At 39.7% G+C, this 27,284-nt stretch overlaps 1 protein-coding gene across 4 annotated transcripts in view; it reads left to right on the forward strand.

Moving 5' to 3' along the window:
* PSME3IP1 (proteasome activator subunit 3 interacting protein 1) overlaps positions 1–27,284 on the forward strand; it is a 38,650-nt gene that overhangs the window by 8,567 nt on the left and 2,799 nt on the right. For 3 of the 4 annotated variants that reach the window (XM_057713552.1, XM_057713553.1, XM_057713551.1), the window contains exons 2-6: positions 2,063–2,204; positions 2,701–2,799; positions 3,203–3,324; positions 7,853–7,986; positions 14,904–14,968. In XM_057713552.1, the coding sequence (XP_057569535.1) occupies positions 2,078–2,204; positions 2,701–2,799; positions 3,203–3,324; positions 7,853–7,986; positions 14,904–14,968 (547 nt within the window). In that variant the 5' untranslated portion in view covers positions 2,063–2,077. Of the gene's footprint in view, positions 1–2,062; positions 2,205–2,700; positions 2,800–3,202; positions 3,357–7,852; positions 7,987–14,903; positions 14,969–27,284 lie in introns of all 4 variants that reach the window. The other variant, XM_057713554.1, reaches the window with a different exon arrangement.

The following is a 27,284-nucleotide window of genomic DNA, read 5'->3' on the forward strand; positions in this document are numbered from 1 at the left end:
CAGAGAGTCAGCTGCCTGAAAGGGAGTACAGTTTTAAAGTAGGGGTTGGATGAAAATCTCCTGGGTATGGATGGTGGTGAATTATGTTGACAGATGGAGAATCGTTTGAGGTGGGCTATAAGGACCCATTGCATTCTGAATTATTTACCAGGAAATAAGGGTAAGAGGAAGAAACCAGATAGCCAATATAGGGTGAGAAAGGAGAGCTACAGCTAAGAAAGGGGGCGTTGAGGGTCCAGTATGTCTCTCCCATCCATTAGAGTTCTACATAGTTGACATTTTCTCTGCCAGAGACATTTAAGAAAATGTTGGCTCTTGTTCCATAAGAGGTCTCTCTGCAGAACTTGAGGAATTTTTGGCATGGTCACAGAGACAGAACAATTCTGTTTCTGTAATAGGCCTCTGGCTGGAGACATTGAGTAATGCTAAGTCAGAAGTGTCCGGGTTATGGGCTTTAGGTGGGAGCAACACCTTCTCTCAATTGATTTGGTTTCCTTTCTAGTAAATTTAAAATTTTTCTCATTGTTATTACATCGAACTAAACTTCAACAGTAAGATGGCGGAGACTGTTCTTTTGTTCTGCATGTTTGGATTTATTTTCTATTTCCATTTTCGTCTTTACTAGAGAAAAATGTTTCATGAACATTCTCAGCACTGAAATTTGATGTAGGAAGAAAGCTGAAATTGACATGTCCTTCTCAAGGAGGATCCCTGGTTTCTGGGGAGGGGTATTGGTGAAGTGGATAAGAGTATGAATTTTTGCTCTCAGGCCTGAATTTGATGCTCAGCTCCACCATTCACCACCTTTATCTCCTTAGACTAGTGACCTAACTTCTCTGGGCCTTCATCTCTTCATCTGTAAAGAGAGAGTATTTAGGGTCAACCGGAGTATAAATGAGAAGAATAGGTACATGTATATGTATTAACTGAATCATTCTGCTGTACACCTGAAACTAACACAACACTGTTTATCAACCATACTTCAATATAAAATAAAAAATTTAAAAAAGTATTTAGCACATGGTAAGAGCTTGGTAAATGGTCGCTACTTCGTTTTTGTGTGAGCAGTAGAGACTTATTTTTTTGTTATTAGGGGTCATCTAGGATGGACATTGAGTTGATGTGCCGGTAGTGCAGAATATGTGCTTCCTTGTTAGTACATAAGTAGAGAGTTAATTCCACAGTTCTTCAAAAGGAAAGAAGCCAGCAAAGAAAAGCAGAAAGATTTAGTTTGAAAGCAGTAATACACACACCTCTATCTTTATTTCCTTCTCCCCTCCTTCCTGAAGGGAGGTTCGGGTAAAAGCATATAAATTTGGGATTTGGCAATCTTCTCTATCAAGATACGTGTAAAGTGGTTGAGGTCATTGTGGGAGTGAGAAAAGAAAAGGATGGAGGATAGAATCGTAAGTAGGGCAAATGTGGAGTTTACAAGGAGGGAGGTCAGAAAGAGATGAAGGAGGAATCAGGTTAGTAGAGTGCAGAGGACATGGAACCTGAAGTGGGGAGATCTGAACCTGAAAGTGAGATCTTCTAGTCTCAGTTTCTCCACTCATGGTCTGTGTGCCTCTAGGCATATCCCTTCCCTGCTGAACAGACTAGACTCATCTCTAAGGCTCCTTGTATATCTGAGTTTTCTCCTTTCAGAATCTACTTGGAAATAAAAACAGGTAAATCAAGGTGGTGTAATATCCCTGAAACAGGAATTTTGAGAAGGAACAATGTCAGGGTGCCCAGGAGGCCAATTTGTCTAGATGAGAGGGACAGAGAAAAACCTGGAACGTAAGATTTGCTGTGGCATATCATGAGAATTATTCCAAGTCTTCTTGCTGACTTTGTAGATAACATAGATGTTGATAAAACTACTTGATACATTAGGAAAATGTAATCATGTGCTTTCATCAATGACCTATAAATTAAACTGCTTGAGGATTTCTCAATTCAAGGTTGAAAGGAGTTTTGAGGTAGTCTGTTGCTGGGGGAGACAGAGCTCAATCTTCTTGTTTCTCTTCAGAATTGTAATTGCTGTTCCATTTGAAACGTTTTGTTTGTTTTTTTGTAGACTGATTGTTCCATTATGGATGGAGGGGATGATGGTAACCTTGTTATCAAAAAGAGGTTTGTGTCTGAGGCAGAACTAGATGAACGGCGCAAAAGGAGGCAAGAAGAATGGGAGAAAGTTCGAAAACCTGAAGATCCAGAAGGTATATAGGCTTATAGATCTTTAATCCTCACCACCCTGCAAAGTGGGTTATTAATGCCTTCACTTGAGAGTGGAGGTCTGACGTTCAAGGGACCTATGTAACGCCTGCACAGCTGGGAGCAGAACCAGGATCCTCACATCCTTGCCCTTCCCACTCTATCACAGTCTTCCAGGAGATTCCGCTGGTCTGTTCCATCTGTTCAGGTGGATCCAGGATCTGAACAGCTGAGAATGCTGCTGCCATGCCGGGTTTGGGTGGATTCCTCATCCAGTTAACTGTCTCAGGCCATGAGCCCTATTAACATTGATAGTTGGCTTTGAGAACTGCTGGCCCCTCTCTGAGGCCCAAAGGGAAGCTGTGGACTTTGTACTATTTTTGTGTTATCTTTGCGCTCAGATCATGCAGAGACTTGACTTTATCTTTAAAATCCTTTGTGATTCCAAAATAATATGAAAGGATTCTAAAGCATGTATTTTCCCCCCTTACTTTCTTTCAGAATGCCCAGAGGAGGTTTATGACCCTCGGTCTCTATATGAAAGGCTACAGGAACAGAAAGACAGGAAGCAGCAGGAGTATGAAGAACAGTTCAAATTCAGTAAGCTTCAGAAAACACAGTGTCCAGGGGACTCTGCAGGGCCTTTTTGGTGTACGTTTGCCCCGTGCAACACTGTTTCTAACCAGCCACGAAATGTCTTGATTATCTAGCTTCTAGATGCTCATTTGGTGGAAAAGAGACAACTTTCTACCATCTAGACCACATTGAACATTTTTGTTTAGAACTCAAGATACCCATTTTAATTCTATGCTAATATCTAGTAATGGGAGAGATGCCTTGATTTTATGCCGTTATCTATCTAAAAGCTTCAGTGTTTACAATTTCTTTGTTCTAATCCCCTGAAGGATCTGCTATTTATTAAAAAATAGGACAAGGAAAAATCTTATTTGACTGTATTTTTCCTTTAGCCTGCTAAGTGTTCCTTGTTTAATTATTTCCTCAGAAAACATGGTAAGAGGCTTAGATGAAGATGAGACCAACTTCCTTGATGAGGTTTCTCGGCAGCAGGAACTAATAGAAAAGCAGCGAAGAGAAGAAGAACTTAAAGAACTGAAGGAATACAGAATATCCTTTGTACTTTGCGAGGAATCTATAAGGTGTCAGTTTCTCATCAACATCTATGCGTTTTAGTTTCTTCAGAAGTAGAATGAGGGCCTTCTGCCTGGTGATCTCTTAAGTTCCCTTTCCACACTGATGTTCCTATGACTCTGAATAACTGGCAGTGATATGAACAGTTATGTTGCGTGCAAGAGTCCGTCGCAATCAGAAGTCCAGATCCTTTAGGATTAACTAAAGGCCTAAATCCTAATAGTCAGTACCAGGGTATTATTGCCTTGTGGGATTAGACTCTGAAACAGATGGGTGATGCAGTGAACCTCATCCAGGGGAGAAACTGGCTTCTATGTTTTAAAAGGAAGTGTTTAGCAACCCTCCTGTGTCCGTAGTAAGACCTTCCCTACAGATTCAGCCCCTCCTGTCCCCATGGGCTAGAGAAAGCATCCAAGAGAACTTTGCTTTGGCTCACTATTGCCTTTTTGGCATCCACTTGAATGTCTTAACAGGCATCCCAAATGTAACTTGGCTGAATCAGAATTCTCAGTTCCATGCCTCACTACCCCCACGCTCATCATACCACCTCTCTCCCTTACTCCCCCCAGTCTCTTCTTTTTCTGGTCTTCCCAATCGCGGTAGTGGTACTCCTATACCCCCAGGTGCCTGGACCAAAAACTGCCTCCAAAGTGTACTCCAGATCTTGCAGTTCTTGATTTTTCTACTGCCACTGCAGTCACCGTAGACCTTCTCTGGACTACTGTGTCCATCTAACTGTCTCTGCTTCTGCTCTCCTCCCCCACAATTCATTCTCTAGACAGTAGTCCAGGGAACTTTTGAAAAAATGCATGGGATCATATCACTTTCCTGTTTGAAACACTGGTGGTTTCCTGTTGCATTTAGTCTTAAGTCTGCATTCTTAACCAGGTCCTACAAGGCTCTGCATGATTTAGGCCAGTCTACCTCCCTGTTATATCTTGAACTGCTCTTCCTCCTGTTTACTGTACTCCAGCCTGCTGGCCTTTTTTATGTTCCTCATACTGAGCCCTGTGATTCCATTTCAAGGCATTTGTACTTGCTGTTTCCTCAACCTGGAATGCTTGGCCTCAGGTTTTGCAAGGCTGGCATTTCATGACACTTGGGTCTCAGCTCTGTTCCTCGTTAAGACCTTCCCTAAGCACCCCATCTAAAGTTGCCCACCCCCATCACTGAGTATAATGTCTTTTTTTTAATTAATTAATTAATTTGTGACTGCGTTGGGTCTTTGTTGCTGCACATGGGCTGTCTCTAGTTGTGGTGAGCAGGGGCTACTCTTTGTTACGGTGCGCGGGCTTCTCATTGCGGGGGCTTCTCATTGCGGTGGCTTCTCTTGTTGTGGAGCATGAGCTCTAGGCACACGGGCTTCAGTACTTTCAGTGTGTGGGCTCAGTAATTGTGGTTCACAGATTCTAGAGCACAGGCTCAGTAGTTGTGGCATACGGGGCTTAGTTGCTCCGCAGCATGTGGGATCTTCCCAGATCATGGGTTGAACCTGTGTCCCCTGCATTGGCAGGAGGATTCTCAATCGCTGCGCCACCAGGGAAGTCCCTATAATGTCATTTTTAAAATAGTCTGTGTCACTACCTGTAAATCTTAATTTATATGCTTACTGGTTTGTTTGCTTCTTTACTGCTGGAATATAAAGTAAACTCCATAAGAACAAGGATTTGATCACCACTGATTTCTCCAGTGCTTGGCATATAGTAGGTTCTCAGCATGTATGTGAATAAATTAATGAATGACTCATAGGAGGGGTTGAAAAGGCCACCTTAGCTTTTTCCTCTTGTGAGAAAGCTTATTTGAGTATTTCATGCTTGTATGTTGAATAACCTCACTAGTGTGGTTGAACAGGCTTTACCTCTGAGATTGATGATGTGACTGTGTATATATGCTAGTTGATATTCTTTGCAGAGTGTGTAGTATTTTCCATTAAGGAGTTATGTAGGAGAAAATGTGGACAGATTCCCAGGGATTTGGTTTAAGACAAGGTGACTGACGGTGATCCAGAAAAGGTAGCAGCGTGGTGCCGAAAAACCTGCTCTCAACTGGTAGAGAAAGACCCGGCTTCCAGTCCCAGTACTCCTAGTGGAATTCTGGTGTAACACTAAGATGGAGTTGATGGAAAGTCACACCTCCATCCCAACTGTAGGACTGAGGTTGATTCTTCTGAAGCTTCCCTCCCCCACTCTCTTCCATGGTGACCCCAGGATGATATTATGCGTTGATGTTTGCAGAGATGGGCAGATATAAGTTTTGCGTTGTTTCAGGCACCCAGCTTTATCTTCTAAGGAAAAATACATTAATTACACTCCCACTTGAATTATGTCTTGTTTTATGTGGTTAATTTGGCAGGCAAGCAAATAAGACAGCGTCTCCCAGAGCAGCATTCTGGAGACTATTGTTGGTGTGATAGGAGTGTGAGGCTTTTCGGTTTTCACTTCAAAGGGAGGAATGAACAGGGCAGCCGTGAGGCAAAAGAAACTTTTCTGTCCTGATAACATTACAGCACAACATTGAATAGGCTCCAGGGGTATTGGCTTTTATTGGAAACTTGGAAAGTGCTGACTCTAGAAAAACTGAAGCAAAGCAAGCTTTCCAACCCACTGATGTATAATGTGCTAATCCCAAGCATGCGTGTAGCCAGAGACATGTTGAGATAGGAATTGAACGATTAGACATTTGTTTATTGAAGCTCTAAAGCTGGTTCTTGGCTTTGCTTGGTTGTTATAAGATGATACATTTTATAATGTGATTCTTGTGAATACAAATAAGCTGTGGTTTGTGCCAGTATAAACAACTCTTGTTTCCCTCAGGTTAGAACAGTATTTATTAATGTGTGTTTAAAAACGATGTGGTTTTTTAAAAATGCTTCATCTAATGCATTCCTTGAGATTTTTCAGATGTGTTTGTATATTTAAAGCATTTTAAGGGGAGAGGGACTTAAGGGGATAAAAGGGCTTATGCTTTGGATGTGGATCAGAAATACTATTACCACCTCCCTTCCTGCCCGCCAAAAAAGAAGAGGTTGAAGGCTTTTCTTCACTTCAAAAGAATAAAAAGTTAAGTGCTGGTTTTTGTCTTCGTCTTGGTATTATAAATATGTGGTTTCATTATTATTTTTCCATTTTTGTCTTATTTTTCAATATTTCATATTAAGAATTTTCTTTGAGCGTTTCTGTCTTTTAATGATGGGATTGTATGTAAAAATTACAGCATGCTCATGGGTTTCGGTATTCTGTACTAGAGAGATAAAATTTCTGTTTCTTGCATTTTTATTCTAAAAAAATGAACACTTAGTATTAACATATTGTCAGTTTCCATGATTACCTTAAAAACATTAAATTGATGAAACTGAGTAGTACTGAGCGTGATGCATAATCCCTACTGAATGTTACAAATATTTAAGATAACTGGTGCGCATAAGAATCGAGTTAGCACCTGAAGAGTGATCAGAATTAGAATTTCCAAGTTTCTGGTACCCAGATTCTCTATTGTTCAAAGATGCAAGAATAGCTTACACCATATACCCCCACTCTTACCCTCTTGGGCTGATAATATCAATATGTACTTCTTAGATATCTTGGGCACTAGGTGTCACTGTTGTTCCAGCAAGGCACTATTGCATCTTAAGTAAGAAATTGCACCATGTTCCAATACTTATCTGTTGACTAATATGTTGTGAGAGAGCATGAAAGGGAAGGAGGGGAGGGTTTGGTGGAGAGAACAAAAGAAATTGACAAACCTTGAGAGCCACAGATTGACATCAAGCATGAAAAAGTATGTTATGAGTGAACTGGTTGTTTTATGCTTTTAAAACAATTTTTCAGTCCTTGTGTTGTGTTATATATGCACAGGGGTTTCTCATTAAAATCACCTTGAGAGAGTGTTTAAAAATGGTTCCTGGGCCTCTGGAGGTCCTCCTTCAGTAGGTTTGGGACAGGGGAGGGTCTCTGTTTTTTAATGAGGCTTAAGATGATTCTACTGCTGTCTTGCAACAGCAGAGTAGGAGTTAGTCTTCGTGAGGTCTAAAACTGAATGCCACTTACAGTCATAGGACACTGCAAAATTTGATTTTACCCTTAGAGGGAAAAAAGCAAATATTTTTATGTTTTCAGGGAAGCTACTTTTTTTTTTTTTTTCCTGTTGCATTCTTCAAGATCTTTGTTTTCCCCAGCAAGCATGATATTGGCCATGTCTTTGGTAATAGATGGTTTTCTGGCCATCCTCATATATTCATTGAGGATCAAAGGGGAAAAGTTTGCTTCTCTGTATTATTTTGGGCTTGATTTGCCATCTTCCTTCTAGTCACCTTCATTTCTTTTTAAATCAGCTGGATTTGACTGGCAGGATAAAGAGGGGAGGGCATTTTTAAAATAAGTAGGCTGAACATTCCATGGCAGAGCTGAAGCTCTCCCCTGTTATATCTGCCTTCCGTCTCTTGGTTTATCATTGTCCTGCTATAGGTCTTCTTTTTGCTTAGTTTGACCCTTAACCTGTAACTCACAGTAATCTCAACAAGGTTGGAATTTCTCCAGAAAACAAGAAGGAAGTGGAGAAGAAAGTGGCTGTGAAACCCATAGAAACCAAGAACAAGTTCTCCCAGGCAAAGCTGTTGGCAGGAGCTGTGAAGCATAAGAGGTCAGCCTGCATTCACACAACTTTAATCCCCTTCTGACCATGTGCTATGAAATGCCAGGGTAGTGGTAGCCAGAACAAAAGGTTACCTAAGCGCAGGTCTTGGTGAAGTTCCTTTGGTGGCCTTACCTGTCTCTCCCCTACCAGATATGGTGTCTTCTGTAGCCTTTGACCCTTGTCTCTCTGTTCATTCAACATAATAGCTACTCTTCATTGGATGCCTGCCATGTGCTAGGCACTGTGTTAAGTACTTTCCATGCATGATCTCTTTTATTCCTCTCAACAAGTCTATGAAGTTCAAGCTGTTATTATCAGATGAAGAGACTGAGAATCTCAAAGGTTGAGAACCTTTGTCCGAGGTCACAAAGTAACATATTTGAGCATCTGTGTTTCTAGGCAAACAAGGTAGCAAGTTCTATGGAAGGATTTGTATAGGGTGTGATGAAAGCAGGGAGGAGGAATAACTGCCTGGAGGTGGATATACATGCTCATGTTGGGGAAGTAAAGGCATTAGAAAGAAGAGGTTGCTTAGGTAAGACGACTAGGGCTTTGACAGACAGACGGGGAGAGCAGAACACCCCAGGTAGGGAGAAGAGCTGAGGCAAAGGCACTGTGGCCTGTAAGAACGTGGCAGCTGTGACAGGGTTACACACCTAACTGGGGCTCAGCTTGTTCGATGTGGGGTGGCAGCACTGCCTAGAGGTTTCGTTAAATTCTTTGTTATGTTTGCTCCTCCCTTTTCAAATCCTGAAATGGCACCAAAGTGGTTAAATCTGGTCATTTCAATTTGACCAACCCTACTATGGGCAAGATGGTGTTAAGCTTAAGTGCAGTCTGTTAGGAAAATCAATTTGGTATATTGGCGACCAGCCACATGTTTTGAAGGGAGTGCCTTGATGCACTTTTGTGATTTGGCACACCCTCTGCTGATGTTCCTAGGAATATTGCTAGGAACATTGTTTATATGTAAAAAAGTCATCATAGTATAGCAGCAAAGGGGAGGAGTATCAGTGGCCTGAAAAGGGCCAGTTACCCAAGCCATGAATTATTCCTTTCAAGTTTTCACATAAGCTTTCTTGCCTGGTCCAGTGTCTTTGATGGTTTGGACCTGGGTCTGTTGTACTGGGCTGTACCAAGAAAGAGCTCTCTAGGTGGTCAGTTAGTGACCTCTCAGTAGTGTCTTGCTTCTAGCAGAATGGGTGTTGTATCTCTCCTAGTTCTTAGAGCACCTTTTATTAGAACATCCTTTATTGTTGTTTTGTGTAGCAAGGTGATAAATTAGTCTCCTGGGGCAGGAGTTCCTAATCTACCCAGCCTTGGGTTTATTAGATTCACTTGGGAGTTTGTTAATACTGTGGCTCGCCTCACACTAATTCTAGCTCAGTAAGTAGTGAGGTCTGGGAGTCTAAGTTTTAAAGTTCCGTGGGTGGTTCTAATGCTTGGTGAAAGTCTGGTGCCTGATGTGTGTATAAAGCATAGTAATAAAACAAGCACCCATGAACCTGTCACTCAGCTTAAGACCTAGAGCATTATCAACAATATTGAGTCTGCCTCTCTGCTCCTCCCCATTCTCCCTGCCTTGCCATCCTCATACCATGTTCCTAAATCTAGTTTATCATTCTTTGGCCTTTCTTTACTCTTAGTAGTTTCAGGTTTATTTGTTCGTTTGCTGCCTATATAGGTATCCAGAAACAGTATAATAGCTTGCTTGTTTTGGAACTTTATAAAAAATGATTTCATTATATATACACACCATCTTTTGTGAACTTGGTTTTTTCGATCAAATTGTTTCTGTGATTGATACAGTTTTGTGTATGTGTATGTACAGCTGTAATTCATTCACTTTCATGCTGTATAATAGTGCATTATTTGAGGTACCAAAATTTGTTCATTCTCCTGTGAATGAGTGTTTGAATTATGACAGATGGTGCTGATAGGTGAAGGACATGCTTTGTTACATATGTGCATTTGTTTCTCTAGAGCTGTATGTCCAGTGTGATAGCCCTCGGCCACCTGTGGCTATCTAAATTAATTAAAACTCAATGAAATTTAAAATCCTAACACTTAGTCACATTTTAAGTGTTAAATAGCTGTATGTGGCTTGTTGCTGCCCTACTAGACAGCACAGATACAGCAGTAAAATGATTTATAAAATAATATCTCCTTATGGTCTTAATTTGCATTCCCCTGTTAACAGGTGTAGTTGACATTTCATATGTTGTTTTGCCATTCGTGTGTCCTGTTGTGCGAAAGGTCTATTCATTTATATTGCCATTTTTCTACTGGATTATTTGTATTTTTCTTATGGATTCATTGGGTTTTTTTTTAAACATAGTCCTGATATTTTTTTTCCTCTCCAGTTTATAGCTTATCTTTTTACTTTAATTTTAAAGTGGTCAAATATATTTAATTTTAAGGTTGTCAATTTTTAAAAATTGATATATAATTGACATTATATTGGTTTCAAGTGTGCAACATAATGATTCAGTGCTATATATAATGATATATATGTATATGCTGTGAAATGATCCCCACAGTAAGTCTAGTTGACATCCATCACCACAGTTACACATTTTTTTTCTTGTGATTGAGAACTTCTAAGATCTACTCTCTTAGTAACTTTCAAATATACAATATGTCATCATTAACTATAGTCACCATGATGTACACATTACATCCTCAGGAATTACTTATTTTTTATGGAAGTTTGTACCTTTTGAAGGTGGTCAGTTTTAAAGTGGTCAAATACATCAATATTCTCTTTTTATGGTTAGAGCCTTTTATATTTTGTTCAAGAAATTCTTTCTACCCTGAGGTTGTAATAATAGCTTTCTTATATAAAAGTTTTGGAATTTTGTCTTTCACATGTTAGTCTGTCAATCTATCTGGAGTTGATTTTTGCGAAAGATATGAGGTAGGGATCACATTTCAATTTTTTTCTTCAAATGAAAAGCCAATTTTCTAGCAACATTTGTTAAATCTGCCTTTCCTTAGTGATCTTCAGTGTCACCTCTGTCTTAATAGCAAGTTTCCATCCATATATGGGTTTGTTTGGGGATTCTTTTTTCTGTTCCTAGGATCTTTTGGAACAGTGTCACTCTGTGTAATTATTGTTGCTTTATAACACATCTTGATGGCTGGTAGAGCAAGTCCCCTTACGTTCTTCTCAGGGATGTCTTGTCTCTTCTTGGCCACTTCATTCTTCCTTATAAATTTTAGATTTAGTTTAAGTTCTTTAATAATCCCTATTGGGATTTTTATTGGAGTGTTATTAAATTGCTTGATAAATTTAGGAAGAGAACAGATGTTTATGGATTTGAGTCTTTCTCTATCCATGGCATCTATCTACATTTATTTGTTTCCTTTAGTTAAGGTCATTCAATAAAGTCTTAGAGTTTTGTTGTTTTCTTCAAAAAGGCTGTACGTGTCTTTTGTTAGATTTATTCCTAGGTATTTTATATTTTTTTTGTTGCTGGTATATAAAAGTGCAATTGATTTTGGGATATTTGTATCCAGCCACCCAACTGTTATTAACTTAATAATAACTCTTAGTAACTTTAATAATTTATCAGTGGATTCTTTGAAATTTCTATGTAGAGAGTCACCATCTGTGAATAATGATAGTTTTATTCTCTTCCTTATACCTTTTAGTTCCTTTTTCTTATCTTACTGTGCTGGCTGGGACCACCAGTAAAAAGTTAGAAAGAGACAATTACTGTGCATATCCTTGTTTTATCTCTAATTTTAAACAGAATGCCCATAACTTTTCACCACTAAGAATAGTATTTGTTCTTGATTTTTCAGATATCCTTTAGCAGGTTAAGGAAGTTCTGTTCCTAGTTTCATAAGAGGTTTTTTGTAGGCATGTTTTGTTAAATTTTGTCAATTTTTTTCTGTTTTTGAATTAATAAAATAAATTTTAGTTTTTACAGTTTTACTGTTACAGTGAAAAAAATAAAGATTTTTCTAATGTTGCATTCCTGGTGATAAACCCAACTTATAGTGATGTATTTTCTTTTTTTTTTTTTAAACTCTGCTGGATTTGGTTTGCTAATGTTTTGTATAGGTTGTTGCATCTGTGATCACGATTGAGACTGGCCTGCACTTTTTTCCCCCCACTTTATCTGATTTTGATGTGAAGATTAAACCTAGCTTCATAGAGTGACTTAGAGAGTGTTCTTTCTTTTTCTGTTTTCTGGAGGAGTTTGTATAAGATAGTAGTGTTCTTTTGTGAAAGTTTGGTAGAACTCTGTAAAATCACTTTAGTCCCCCTTTTTTTAATTGTGATTATAGGACTCTCTACGTTTCTCCATGGCTTTTTGAGTCAGTTATATTTAGTTATATTTTCTGGGAATTTGTTCATTTTGTCTTTTTTCAAATGCATTAGCTAAATTGTCAATATTTCTCATTTTTCTAATTGCTTTTCTATCTGTAATTGTCCTCTTCATCCCAAATATTGATGAGTTTTAGTTTTATTCTTATTTTGACTATTTTCATGAGAGGGTAGTCTCTGTTTTATTAGTCTTTCCAAAGATCTTTTGGCTTTACTTCTTATTTTTTCTACTTCGTTAATTTTTGTTCTTTAATATCTTCTACCTTCTTTCTTTGGAATATTCTTTAGTTTCGTCAAGCTTATACTTTTATTATTTCTGTTATAAACAACTCTCAGATACCAAGCTAATTAACTTTCAGCTCTTCTTTTCAGTTAGAGGCATCTAAAGCTATAGTTTTCCCCCAGCTTTCATTATATACAATTTTGTATTTTCAACTAAGTATTTTTAGGTATCCATTATGATATTTTTCTTGATTCATGAATTAGAAACATTTTTAAAAATTTCCAAATATATTGAGGTAACTTAACCATGTTTCATTGGTTCTAAGATGAACCTTCCCCCGCAACATTTTAATATCTTATAATCAGTGATGTCTTAGAGTCTATGAAATATAATCTTTATCTTTTGTTATCAATTTCTACCTTAGTTACATTGTGGTTTATATGTACTGATTCTTTTGAAATTGCTCTAGACTTGCTTTGTGACCTATTTCTGAGGTTAATTTTTGTGAGTGTTCCAAGTTGAGGGGAATCTATGTTTTGTAATTATTTATTCTGGGTTCTATGTAGGTACAGCAAAACACACTTGTTGATTGTATTGTTCAGATCTTCTGTTTCTTTACTTATTTGTCTGCTTGTTTTGTCAGTACTTGAGGGAGTATTTTGAAATCTCCCACTATAGTAATGATTTCTTTATTTTTCTTCAGAGTCTATTGAACATGGTATATTTTTAAGCTCTTTAATTAGAAGCATAGATGTTCAGGATTGTTATTTCTTTGTAGCAAATTAAACTTTGTTTCACTGTAAACTAACCTTCATTAGCCTTTGTAATACTTTTGGTCTTAAAGTCTTTTTTTTTTTTTTTGGCCATGCCCCACAGCATGTGGCATCTTAGTTCCCCAACCAGGGACCAAACCCGCTCCCCCTGCGTTGGAAGTGCAGAGTCTTAACCACTGGACCACCAGGGAAGTCCCAAAGTCTATTTTCTTAATATTAATGTAGGTACCCCAGCTTTCTTTGGGTTAGTATTTCTTGTTGTAACTCTTTTTCCATTCCTTTTCTTTCAGTCTTTCTAGGTCTTAAGTTGTTTGTTTTGCTTCTGTTAAGTTTTCAGTTGTGTCTTATAAATAGCTGATTTAGAATTTAGTCTGTTAAAATTTCTTTATAGGTAGGTTTGGACTTACTAGGATTTTTTAAAACAGTTTCTACTATCTTTTAAGTTAATTAATTAATTTTTGGGTTGTGCCATGCATCTTGTGAAATCTCAGTCCCCTGACCAGGGATTAAACCCACGCCACAGCAGTGAAGGCCTGGAATCCTAACCACTAGGCAACCAGGGAACTCCCCAGTTTCTACTATCTTAATGTTATTTTTCTTTTTACTTAAATTTTTTTTCCTTATATCTTTTTTATAAAAATTGATTTTAAAATCTTTTATTCATTTTTTTTTTTTGTTTCTACTAATTTGGATTTATGTATTCTGTTTCTGTTCTTTTGGTGGCTTACCTTTCAATTTATCAGGAATACTTAGCAAAACCTAAAGTAAACAGCTATCTTACTTCCTTACAAAATTATCCATGGACCTTAGAACTTCTAGCTACAATCACCTTCTTCCTTTCTTACATGCTGTCCAGGACTTTAGTATGGTCATGTTCAACACCACAAATTAGATGTTGTTTTTTTAAATAGACAGTGTTTGTTTAGATTTGTATTTGCCAGTTTCTTTGTTCACCATCCCTTCCTTTTGGGATTAAGGCCTTCCTTCTGGGACCATTTCCTTCCTATTTGAAGTGCATTCTTTTTTTTTTTTTTTTTTTCCCTTCTTTGACTGTCCTAAATTGTTTATTAGGTACGAATTTACAAACATTACTTATTATTAGTGGTAATGATGGAGCTGAAGAGCATTGTGCCTTCTAGCTGCATGGTGAGAGAAGTACATTCTTTAGAAATTCTTTTAGTGAAGGTCTTTTGGATGACTTTCATAATCTCTAGCATGTCAATAAAGATATTTCCTTCAATCTTGAATAACATAACTAAATTTTTGTCATTTATAAACATGTCCAGATATTCTGGAAATCTGTCTGTGGTTCTAACCAAGATGAATGATGACAACAAAGAATCTGACATTTAAGTGATGCTTGAAGGTGTCATGCTTCACCCCTTGAATTGGTCAGAGGTTTAAATTGTCTTTATAACAGTAATGTAACTGGAAGGAGATCAAGAGCCTGAAATGAAGACTTCATTTCAGATCATCTAGGCTTCTTGAGGCTGCCTAAGACCCCTATAAATGGTTATTGGACCTCCTGATTCCCAAAGCTTTGATCCCCAAGATTGGACCTAGCTCACATCACCATGTTTTTTTGTTACAGCTCGGAGAGTGGCAACAGTGTGAAAAGACTGAAATCGGACCCTGACGCAGATGACAAGAACCAAGGTGGGTGGCAGTTTTCATTTGGCTCTTTCCTCATCATGCACGTGAGCCGTGGTGAAAGGCTGGGTGGAATGCATTGTGTCTGTGGAGGAATCGTGCATCTCTGAGCAAACCTACCTGAACTTAACTTACTGAACCATTTTAGATCATGCAGGATCTAAACCTAGGAATATGTCAGCTGTCCTGCAAAGTTAGAAACCAGTGGAACTGATAAATGACAATTGGGTTCTCCCAGGAGTGCTTACAAAGCCAGATCCCTGGTCATATCACCTCTACTCACAAAGGGTTTTTCTCTGTTTCCCTTAAATGTCAAGTTTCTTCATTTCACCTGGCTGGCTACCAGTGAGAGGTGGAATGCCTGGCTCCTGCTCTTGGTTGGATTGGATTGAACCATAAATACAGTTTCCAGGAGTATACTTTCTTTGGTGGTTTCTTTCATGCGATCAAATCTGTTACTGTGTTAAGTGGCACAAAGTTATAAGTGAAAGTGAATGTTACTCAGGACTGAATCAGGAATAAGAAATTCAAGAGTGTTTTTAGTTCTTCTACTCCTGACTCCCTGTGGAATTGAGACTCTGAGCTCAACTCAAAGGGTCATCGATAAAACAGGGCTTACATGTATTTCTCTTTCAAAAAAAAATTAATGGATATTTTAAAATATATTTTTTCTTTTAAAAAAATAATGGATATTTTAAAATATATATCCACTGAACTCCAGTAATGGTGGGCTGTTGCTGATACCTTTCTGCTCTAGAATTTACTTTTTTTAAAAAAAGTTTTTTTTATTTTTGGCTCCGTTGGGTCTTCATTGCTCTGCGTGGGCTTTCCCTAGTTGTGGTTAGCGAGGGCTACTCTTTGTGTGGTGCACAGGTTTCTCATTGCAGTGGCTTCTCTTGCTGTGGAGCACAAGCTCTAGGCGCAAGGGCTTCAGTAGTTGTGGCATGTGGGCTCAGTAGTTGTGGCACAGGCTTAGTTGCTCCAAGACATGTGGGATCTTCCTGGACCAGGGCTCAAACCCATGTCCCCTGCATTGGCAGGCAGATACTTAACCACTGCCCCACCAGGAAAGCCCCTAGAATTTACTTTTGAAAAGAATGTTCAGTGAAGAGCCTCCCTTCTACCTATATGTCCTCTTCCATCCAGTTCTCCTTCCCAGAGAGAAGTAGTATTATACATTTTTTAAAAATAAAATTTATTTATTTAATTTATTTATTGGCTGCGTTGGGTCTTTGTTGCTGCACATGGGCTTTCTCTAGTTGCTGAGAGCGGGGGTTACTCTTCATTGTGGTGCGCAGGCTCCTCATTGTAGTGGCTTCTCTTGTTGTGGAGCACAGGCCCTAGGCGCGTGGGCTTCAATAGTTGCGGCACATGGGCTCAGTAGTTGTGGCTCACGGGCTCTGGCTCACGGGCTCTAGAGCACAGGCTCAGTAGTTGTGGTGCATGGCCTTAGTTGCTCCGTGGCATGTGGAATCTTCCCAAGGCAGGGCTTGAACCCGTGTCCCCTGCATTGGCAGGTGGATTCTTTACCACTGCGCCATCTAGGAAGTTCAGTATTATACATTTTTAATGTATATATATATATATCTGGTTATATGTGTATCCAGAGCTATTCTTTGTATGTATAAGCAATTGCAAGTATACTCTTTTTTTAAGTGTTTTATTACAGATAACTTAAAACATATTCAAATATTGAGATAATAGTATAATGAACCCCATCATGTATCTTCAATAATTTTTAACACATGTCCAAACTTCTTTCTTTTTTTCTTAAAGTTTTATTTGTAATTTTATTATTATGATGATGATGATGATTTTTTGGTGGCACTGCATGGCTTGCTGAATCTTAGTTCCCTGACCAGGAATTGAACTCAGGGGATGCCAGTGAAAGGTGCTGAGTCCTAACCACTGGACCACCAGAGAATGACCTGTCCAATTTTATCTCATTTAAACCTCCCAACGGTGGTATTTTGAGGCAAATCTCAGACATCAAATTGTTTCATCTCTAATTCTTCTGTATGTATCCCTAAAAAAATCCTTATTTTTTGTTTTTTTAACATAATTGCAATGCTATTATCACACCTGAAATAACAATAATTCTAAGTGTTATCAAATATCAAATTAGTATTCATTTTCCTCAGTTTTCCCATACATTTTTTTTCTTGACAGTTTTTTTATTCAAATGCAGCATTGTAATCACTTAACTGTTTTTTTAATTGTGTTGAAGTATAGTTGATTTACAATATTGTGTTAATTTCTTCTGTACAGCAGTGACTCAGTTATACATATATATATTTTGTTCATATTCTTTTCCGTTATGGTTGGTCACAGGATATTGAATATAGTTCCCTGTACTATACAATAGAACCTTGTTGTTTATCCATCCTATATATAATAGTTTGCTTCTGCTAATCCCAAACTCCCAATTCTTCCCTCCTACCACACAGCTTGTGGATCTTAGTTCCACGACCAGGGATTGAACCCCAGCCCCTGGCAGTGAAAGCACTGAGTCCTAACCACTGGATTGCCAGAGAATTCCCTTGAATACCTTTTATTTCTTTTTCTTGTCTGATTGCAGTGGCCAGGACTTCCAATACCATATTGAAGAGAAGTGGTGAGAGTGGGCATTCTTGTCTTGTTTCAGATTTTAGTGGAAAGGCTTTCAGCTTTTCACCATTGAGCATTATGTTGGCTGTGGGTTTGTCATAAATAGCTTTTATTATGTTATGGTATGTTCCCTCTATAACCCACTTTCATAAGGGTTTTCTTTATGAATGGATGTTGAATTTTATCAAATACTTTTTCTGCATTTATTGAGATGATCATGTGGTTTTTATCCTTTTGTTGATGTGGTGTATCACATTGATTGATTTGATTATGTTGAACCATGCTTGTGACCCTGGGATGAATCCAACTTGGTCATGGTGTATGACCTTTTTTTCTGTTTTTGGATTTGGTTTGCTAATATTTTGTAGAGAATTTTTGTGTCTATATTCATCAAATATATTAACTTGTAATTTTCTTTTTTGGTAGTGTCTTTGTCTGGTTTTGGTAGCAGGGTGATGGTGGCTTCATGGAATGTCTTCAGGAGTGTTCCTTCCTCTTCAGTCTTTTGGAATTTTGAGAAGGATCAGTATAAGTTCTTCTTTGTATGTTTGGTAGAATTCCCCACTGAAGCTATCTGGTCCTGGACTTTTGTTTGTATGGAGTTTTTTTTGTTACAGATTCTGTATCATTTCTAGTGATTGGTCTGTTCAAGTTATCTATTTCTTCTTGATTCAGTTTTGGTGGTATGTTTCTAGAAAGTAGTCCATTTCTTTGAGGTTGTCAAATTTGTTGGCATATAATTGTTCATAGTATTTTCTTATGGTTTTTTGTATTTCTATGGTGTCTTTTGTGATTTTTCCTTTCATTTCTTATTTTGTTTATTTGGGTCTTCTCTCTTTTTTTTCTTGTTGAGCCTGGCCAGAGATATGTCAATTTTGTTTACCCTTTCAAAGAACTAGCTGTGGGTTTTATTGATTTTTTTCTATTGGTTTTTTTTAAAATTTAATTTATTTTTTTGGCTGCATTGGCTCTTCATTGCTGTGCTCGCTTTCTCTAGTTGCAGAGAGCAGCAGCTACTCTTTGTTGTGGTATGCAGGCCTCTCAGTGCTGTGGCTTCTCTTGTTGCGGAGCACAGGCTCTGGGTGGGCTTTAGTAGTTGTGGCACATGGGTTCAATAGTTATGGCTCATGGGCTCTAGAGTGCAGGCTCTGTAGTTGTGGCTCACAGACTTAGTTGTTCCATGGCATGTGGGATTTTCCCGGACCAGGGCTTGAACCCATGTACCCTGCATTGGCAGGTGGATTCTTAACCATGCCACCAGCGAAGCCCTCCTGTGGATTTTTTATGGTTGTGTTCTCATTGTCATTTGCCTCAGGGTATTTTTTAATTTCTTCTTTCAGTTCATTGTTGATCCATTGTTTTTTAGTAGCATGTTGTTTAGTCTCGACGTAATTCTTTTTTTCTCATTTATTTTTCTGTGTTTGATTTTTAGTTTCATGCTGCTGTGGTCAGCAAATATGCTCGAAGTAATTTCTATAGTCCTAAATTTGTTTAGGTTTGTTTTGGGCCCAAGTATGTGGTCAGTCCTAGAGAATGTTCCATGCACACTTGAAAAGAATGTGTATTCTGCTTTTTTTGGATGTAATGTCCTGAAGATATCAACTAAGGCTAACTGTTCTGTTGTATCATTTAGGGTCTCGTTACCTTATTGATTTTCTGTCTTGAAGACCTGTCCATTGATGTGAGTGGGGTGTTAAAGTCTCCTACTATTATTGTATTCCTTTCAGTTTCTCCCTTTACGTCTGTTAGTATTTGTTTTATGTATTTGGGTGCTCCTATATTGGGTGCATATATGTTTTTGTTTTTTAACTTAATTAATTTATTTATTGGCTGCATTGGGTCTTTGTTGCTGTGTGTGTGCTTTCTCTAGTTGCAGAGAGTGGGGGCTACTCCTCATTGTGCGCAGGCTTCTCTTGTTTCAGAGCATGGGCTCTAGCTTTAGTAGTTGCAGCACGCAGTCTCAGTAGTTGTGGTGCATGGGCTTAGTTCTGCAGCATGTGGGATCTTCCCAGACCAGGGATTGAACCTGTGTCCCCTGCATTGGTGGGTGGATTCTTAACCACTGCGCCACCAGGGAGGTCCTATTGTATGTTGAAGGTTTGTGGTTGCCCTGGTTTTCAAGTATGTTAACCCCTTCCTATATCTGCTTGCTTTCAACTGGTAGTCTTGTAGGCTCAGAAACATTCTAGGAAAACCCCCTACATTTGCTTGCCCCGCCCCCCCCCCCCCCCCCCCCACACACACACACACTTGATGGCGTGGCCATGCCCTCTGGCAGCTTCCTGGCCACCCTTTTGCTGTGCATTGTGGTTGTCATCGTTTTCACAGCAAGGTTTTGATTTTTTTTTTTTTAATTTGTGTGTTGTCTTATTTTAAGTGATTTACTTTCCAGTTGTGATTTTCTCTTTCCTATAGAGAAAATCTATTTTCTATTTAGAGAAGACCTTTCAATATTTCCTTTAGGATGGGTTTAGTATTGCTGTATTCTTTTTGCTTTCACTTGTCTGAGAAATTCTTTCTCTCTCTCTCTATTCTAAATGATAATCTTGCTGGCAGGAGTATCCTAGGTTGCGGGTTTTCCCCTTTCAGGACTTTGACTATATCTTGCCACTCCCTTCTGGCCTGCAGTGTTTCTGTAGAGAAATCAATTGATACCTTATGGGTGTTCCCTTGTAATTAATTTTTTGTTTTTCTCTTGCAGCCTTTAGAATCCTCCAGCTTTTGCCATTTTTATTATAATATGTCTTCATGTAGGTCTGCTTGGGTTTATCTTGTTTGGGACCCTCTGTGCTTCCTATACCTGGGTGTCTATTTCCTTCTTTATGTTTGGGGTGTTTTCAGCCATGATTTCCTCAAATACATTTTCTTTCTTTTTTTCTAAAGTTTATTTATTTATTTATTGGCTGTGTTGGGTCTTCATTGCTGCACACAGGCTTTTTCTCTAGTGGCAAGTGCAGGCTACTCTTCATTGTAGTGCGAGGGCTTCTCATTGTGACAGGTGTCTTCTCTTGTTGTGGAGCACGGGCTCTAGGTGCGTAGGCTCAGCAGTTGTGGCTTTCAGGCTTGGTTGCTCCACAGCATGTGAGATCTTTCCAGAGCAGGGATCGAATCTGTGTCGGCTGCATTGGCATGTGGATTCTTAACCACTGTGCCACGAGGGAAGTCCTTCAAATACATTTTCAATCCCCTCTTTCTTTTCCTTATGGGATCCCTATTATGTGTAGATTGGCATGCTTTATATTATGCCATAGGTCTCTTACATTGCTTTCATTTTTTTAAATTTGGGTTTCTGTTTGCTGTTCTAATTGGGTGATTTCTATTATTCTATTTTATAGACCGCTTATTCATCCTGTATTATTCATTCTGCTATTCGTAGCCTTTAGTTTCACTTTCGTCTTTCAAATGAATTGTCTAATTTTTCTTGGCCCCTCCTTACAGTTTCTAGTTCCTTTTTACAGTAATCTACTTTTCTGTTGATAGCCTTTCTTAATTCCTTCAGTATTTTCATTACCTCCTTTTTCAACTTGGTGTCTATTAGACCGAAGAGGTCGGTTTCATTGTTTGTTCTTTCAGGGGAACTCTCTTGATCTTTTAATTGGGAGTGGTTCCTCTGCTTCTTCATTTCACTTTTATTGCTCTTGCTCTGTGAATTTAGGAAAAACAATTATCTGCTATGGTCTTGGAGGGCTGTTTTTATGTGGGAACATCCCTGTGTAGCCTGTGTGGGTTTAATATTTTTTGGTGCGAGGGCTGTTTTTAGTATGGATGCCTGCCACCTCTTTCCTCAGTATATGCTGGCCATTATCCCCTTGATAGGAGGTGTGACTGATGTTGTGCTGATAGAGCCTGCACTGGATATTGAGCGGGGCCTCTTCTTTGCTCTGTGGTTGTCACTGCCCTGTCCAGGACAAGGTCTTTTCCCTGGTTGTTGGAGTAGAAGCCCCCAGCTTTGTTTCTGAGCTGTGTTTCTGATCTGCATTTCTGATCTGTGGTGCAAGGTAGGTGGGATTGGCATGTTCCCACTGGGAAAGGAGCCACTGAGTATTCCTCTGCTGGAGCTCTTCACCTGTGAGTGTGCTCTGTTGTGTCGCCTTTCACCATTGTGTGGGCTTACAAAGTACACTGTTCTTGGCACTGCCCTCAGCCCCACCTCAGTTGTGAGTATGCCGGCAGTTGGCCCTAGTGTCTCTCAGGCTTTGTTTTCACAAGGCCACCAGTGCAGATCAACTGAAATCATGTCCCAGGACTGCAGTAGTTACGTACCTGGACCCACGGTGGGAGCTGTGGAGGCAGCCTCAGACCCTGGCCCAGCCCAGCCCCCATGTGTACATGCCCACAGTGCCCACAGCTGCTAAGGCCAGACCTGTCCCAGCTGTGGGGGCACCACTTGTCCATTCAGATGTTCTGCAGGCACTGAATTTACAGTGCCGGCAGTGGAGGTGTAAATGTGCGGTTCGCGCAGCCATGGGGAGAGATTTCAGCTCTGCTTCCTAAGTTGCACGGCCCCTGGGCCTCAGCTGTGATTTCAGCCCCACCTCTGTGCATGGGCAACCCACTGGTGTCTGTTCCCAGGGCTGCTAAGGCAGTGTCCGGGCAGGAGGGGGCCAGAGCAACTGGGGTGTGCAAGCTTGCCTGGGCGGGAGCCTCTGCTGGAGACCAAGGAGGCAAGAACTGGCAGATGGAGAAAGAGGCTGCAGTGGCAGCCCCATGCCTCCCTTTTGCACACCACTTAACAGTGGTGCTTCACTTCTGTGGCAGCCTGGGGTTCTTCTGTGAATGCTCTCAGTTGCTGTGCCCCACACTCCAGCCCCTTCAGGCTGTCTCCATGCAGCCAACAGCAGCCCTCTCCCCGGGTCTGTTCTCTAAATCCCACGTTCGAGCACCCAGCCCCCTACCCATACCAGCATACATGCATCGCAGGGTGGTGGCACAGACAGTCTGTGTAGGTCTCTTGCTGTCGTGCCTGCCACTGACTGGTTGTCGTGCTCTCCTCTGAGCCTCTGAAGCTTCTTTTTTGTCCCAGCTGGTCTCCCTTCTGGTGAGGGGACTTCCCAGGGGACCTCTACTCTCCTTCAGCCCTTTCCCAGGGGTACAGGACCCATCCCGCTTCCTCTTTTTTTTTTATCCCTTTCGTCTTACCTGGTTACATGGAGATCTTTCTTGTCCTTTCAGGTGTTTGAGGTCTTCTGCTAGTGTTCAGTAGGTGTTCTGTGAGAATTGTTCTCACATTTGTAAATGTATTCTTGAAATATTTGTGGAAAGAGGTGAGTTCCATATCCTACTACTCTGCCATTTTGATTCTGATCCAACAGTTGGTTGTTTTTTAAAAATATTTATCTATCGGCTGCATTGGGTCTTCATTGCTGTGCACAGGCTTTCTCTAGTTGCGGTGAGCACAGGGGCTACTGTTTGTTGTGGTGTGCGGGCTTCTCATTGCAGTGGCTTCTCTTGTTGCAGAGCACGGGCTCTAGGCTTGTGGGCTTCAGTAGTTGTGGCACGTGGACTCAATAGTTGTGGCTCGCAGGCTGTAGGGCGCAGGCTCAGTAGTTGTGGCACATGGGCTTAGTTGCTCCACGGCATGTGGGATCTTCCTGGACCAGGGATAGAACCCATGTCCCCTGCATTGGCAGGCAGATTCTTAACCACTGCGCCACCAGGGAAGCCCCAACAGTTGGTTTCTTAAAAATCAGTATTCAAGGAAGGATTAGACATTGTTTTTGGCTTATATGGCTTTTAAAAAATGATCGAGATATAATTCACATACTGTAAGATTCACCGTTTTAAAGGATACAGTTCATTGGTTTTTAATGTTCAGAAGAATGTGTATTTATCACCACTATCTAATTCCAGAACATTTTCATCACCCTAAAAAGAAGCCCTATGCCCATTAGTAGTTATTCTCTATTTGTCCCTCTCCCCAGCCACTAGCATCCACCAGTCTACTTTCTGTCTCTATGGATTTGTCTTTTCTGGACATTTTATATAAATGAAATCATGCTGTATATGGCTTTTTGTGTCCAGCTTCTTTTCACTTAACATAATGTTTTCATAGTTCATGTTGTGGCGTGTGTCAGTACTTTTTACAGCTGAATAATATCCCATTATATGATGTGCCACGTTTTTGTCCACTCATCAGTTGATGAACACTTGGGTTTTTTCCACGTTTGGGCTATTATGAACCATGCTGCTATGAACATTCATGTCCAAGTGTGAACAACTGTTTTCAGTTCTCTTGGGTATATACCTAAGAGTGGAATTCCTGGGTCATATGGTAAATCTGTGTTTAACTTTTTGAGGAACTTCCAAATTGTCTTGCACAGTAGCTGCAGCATTTTTATATTCTACCAGCAGAGTATGGAGGTTCTGGTTTCTTCACATCCTTATCAGCACTTGTTATTGTCTTTCTTATTATATCCATCCCATGGTGTGAAGTGATACTTTATTATCATTTATGACTAATGATGTTGGCATCGTGTACTAAATGGCCATTTGTTTATCATCTTTAGAGAAATATTTACTCACATCCAGAGCCTATTTTAAAATTGGGTTATTTGTCTTTTTATTGTTGAGTTGTAAGAGTTCTTTATGTGTTCTGGATGCTAGACACTTGTCAGGTGATTTACAAATATTGTCTCTCTTATATTTTCACTTTCTTGATAGTGTTTTTTGGAGCACAAAAGTTTTGAATCTTGATGACATTAATTTACTTTTTCTTTGGTTGCTTGTACTTTAGGTGTCATATCTAAGAAACTATTGCCCAATTCATGGTCATGAAGATTTTTACACTTACATTTTTTTCAAGGAGTTTTATAGTTTTAGCTTTTACATTTGATCTTTGACCCATTTTGTGTTAATTTTTTTGACTCAAAAATTTGTTGAAAGGACTGTTCTTTCCACCACTGAATTGTCATGACACTTGTTGAAAATCAGTTGAACAGTATGTGCAGTTTGTTTCTGGACTCTCTTTTCTTTTCCATTGATTTATATGTCTGTCCTTATGCTATTACCTTATGCCACGCAGTTTTGATCACTCTAGCTTTGTAGTAAGTTTTGAAACCAGAAAGTGTCTGTCTTCCAAGTTTGTTCTTTTTCAAGATCGTTTTGGCTAGTTGAGATCCCTTGTATTTCTGTATGAATTTTGGGATCAACTTGTCACTTTCTACAAAAAAGGCAATCAGGATTTTAATAGGGATTGCTTGAATCTGTAGATCAATTTAGCAATATTGCCATCTTATGGCATCTTTTTTTTTTTTTTTTTTGCCGGGGGGGTGGGGTGGGAGGGCTGTGTTGAGTCTTTGTTGCTGTGCACAGGCTTTCTCTAGTTGTGGCCAGCAGGGGCTACTCTTCATTGTGATGCGCGGCCTTCTCATTGCAGTGGCTTCTCTTGTTACAGAGAGCATGGGTTCTAGGTATGTGGGCTTCAGTAGTTGCAGCACACAGGCTCAGTAGTTGTGGCACACAGGCTTAGTTGCTCTGTGGCATGTGGGATCTTCCTGGACCAGTGATTGAACCTGTGGCCCCTGCATTGGCAGGCGGATTCTTAACCACTGCACCACCAGGGAAGTCCCATCTTATGGCATCTTAACAGAAGGCTAATATGTCTTTTAAGTCTCATTTAACCTATGAGTTCTTCCTCTTTCTTAATTTAGTTTCCTTTGTAGTTTGCTTGTGAAGAAATTGGGTCCCTGTCCTGTGGAGTTTCCCACACTAGATTTTGCTAATTGCATCCCCGTGGTATTCCGTTATACCCTGTGTTTTCTATAAAATGGTAATTAGGTCTAGAGCTTGGTCAATTCAAATTGATTTTGGGGCAGGGTTGCTTTGTGTGTTTTTTGCATTTCCTATCATGAGTATCATTACTTTAATTAACGTACTTTTCTGTTCATTGCTTAGTTACCTTGGGAATCATAGCATACCTGTGCATAAAGAGCTTCTTCATTCCTCTTTAAGGCTGTGTAGTAATCCATCGTATGGTCGTACCATAGTATATTTATTTTGTTTTTTATTGATGAACATTTAGGTTGGTTCCATTCTTTCTCTATTATGTTTCATTAAGTAACCCTGTACATGTATCATTTTTCACATTCAAAATATGTCAGGTTGAATACTAAGAAGTAGAATTATTGAGTCAGATACATATAAGAAACTTGCTAAACTATGGCTGGCTGCTTAAATAGGATAAGCATATACTGTGCGTGTACACACGCGTGTGCACACACACACACAGGTATATAAAACTTCATAGAAATCTGAAATGTATTTCCACTAGTTACCCAGTAGCGCTGTATCTGGTGCTTATGCCCTGGTAGGAACTATCTGCATCAATGAATGGAAACAAAAACTTGTGTGGCTTCTTTAAACTCTCTCAGGCAGATACTTGTATTTAAGAGCCATCTTTTTTTGTCATCCTGAATCCCTTCTTCCGACCCCTTCATTCTTACAGCAGAAACTGGACAAGAAATATCCTCTTTTGCTAGGAGCTGAGGCCCCACGAGGAGGCCCCTGAAGCTTCCTTTAGAGTCTTGAACTCGGCAGTAGAAGGCTTTGCCCCTTTAGTCACCCAGAAGGTAGCTCTGTGGTCCTTATGGAGTTTCAGGCTTCCCCCACTGAAGACTCTGGCTTACGCTTTGAGCAGAGCCAGTGAATGCACAAGTCAGTTCCATCTACTTTCAAGTCACGCATCTGTCTGAATCCCAAGAACATTCTCCGTTAGTAATTTTCAGTGTTAATTTTGTATGACGACGTGGTCCTGCAAATGCAGAAGTTGGCAGGAAACTTCACCAAATGGGTGAGATCAGAGGGCACCATTTTGTTCTCTGTGGGCAGTTAACTGCTTTTGGAATGAAATTTGTTAGAGTTGCAATCTCTTTTCTTTCTTGAAACTTTCTAGATAATTGGGAGATTTGGTCCTTTTACTTAAACTCCGCTATTGCCACCATGGTCCAGATTCCTATTGGTTACATTTCTGTGGCTGGCTTCCATCCTTTCCTTAGGCCAGCTCTAGACCTCCACAGGTACTCTGAACTTGATCCCTCTTTTCTAAGATAGACCCTAAAATTCAATTCACCCTTGAAATACTTGATAAAATGACACATCTCACTGAATAACTTCACATAAATTACTTTTCTAAATAACTGATTCATACCTTTTTTAAAAATAAATTTATTTGTTTATTTATGGGCTGCGTTAAGTATTTGTTGCTGTGCATGGGCTTTCTCTAGTTGCGGTGAGCGGGGGCTACTCATTGTGGTGGCTTTTGTTGCAAAGCACAGGTTCTAGGCTCTCAGGCTTCAGTAGTTGTGGCTCATAGGCTCAGTAGTTGTGGTGCATGGGCTTAATTGCTCCACAGCATGTGGGATCTTCCTGGACCAGGGATCGAACCCATGTCCCCTGCATTGGCAGATGGATTGTTAACCCCCACGGCACCAGGAAAGTCCCTGATTCATACCCTTATGATATTGTGGGGTTTTTTGGTTTTTTTTTAAACAACCAAATTCTTCTCACAGAATACTGCAAGCATCATTGTGTATGTGAACATAATAATACAATGAATGTTCAAGTAATGAATGTTATACAATTTGATATTATGTCTCAAATTTTCACATTCCCCCTACCCACACTCCCATCCCCAACATTTGGCCATTTGCAGTGAAACTTGTAATGCATTTTCCTGCATTCTCACACATTGTGAATGTTGGCCTGCTCTGTGCCAGGC

Source organism: Hippopotamus amphibius, chromosome 16 (genome assembly GCF_030028045.1).
Source record: "Hippopotamus amphibius kiboko isolate mHipAmp2 chromosome 16, mHipAmp2.hap2, whole genome shotgun sequence".
Taxonomy (NCBI): Eukaryota; Metazoa; Chordata; class Mammalia; order Artiodactyla; family Hippopotamidae; genus Hippopotamus; species Hippopotamus amphibius.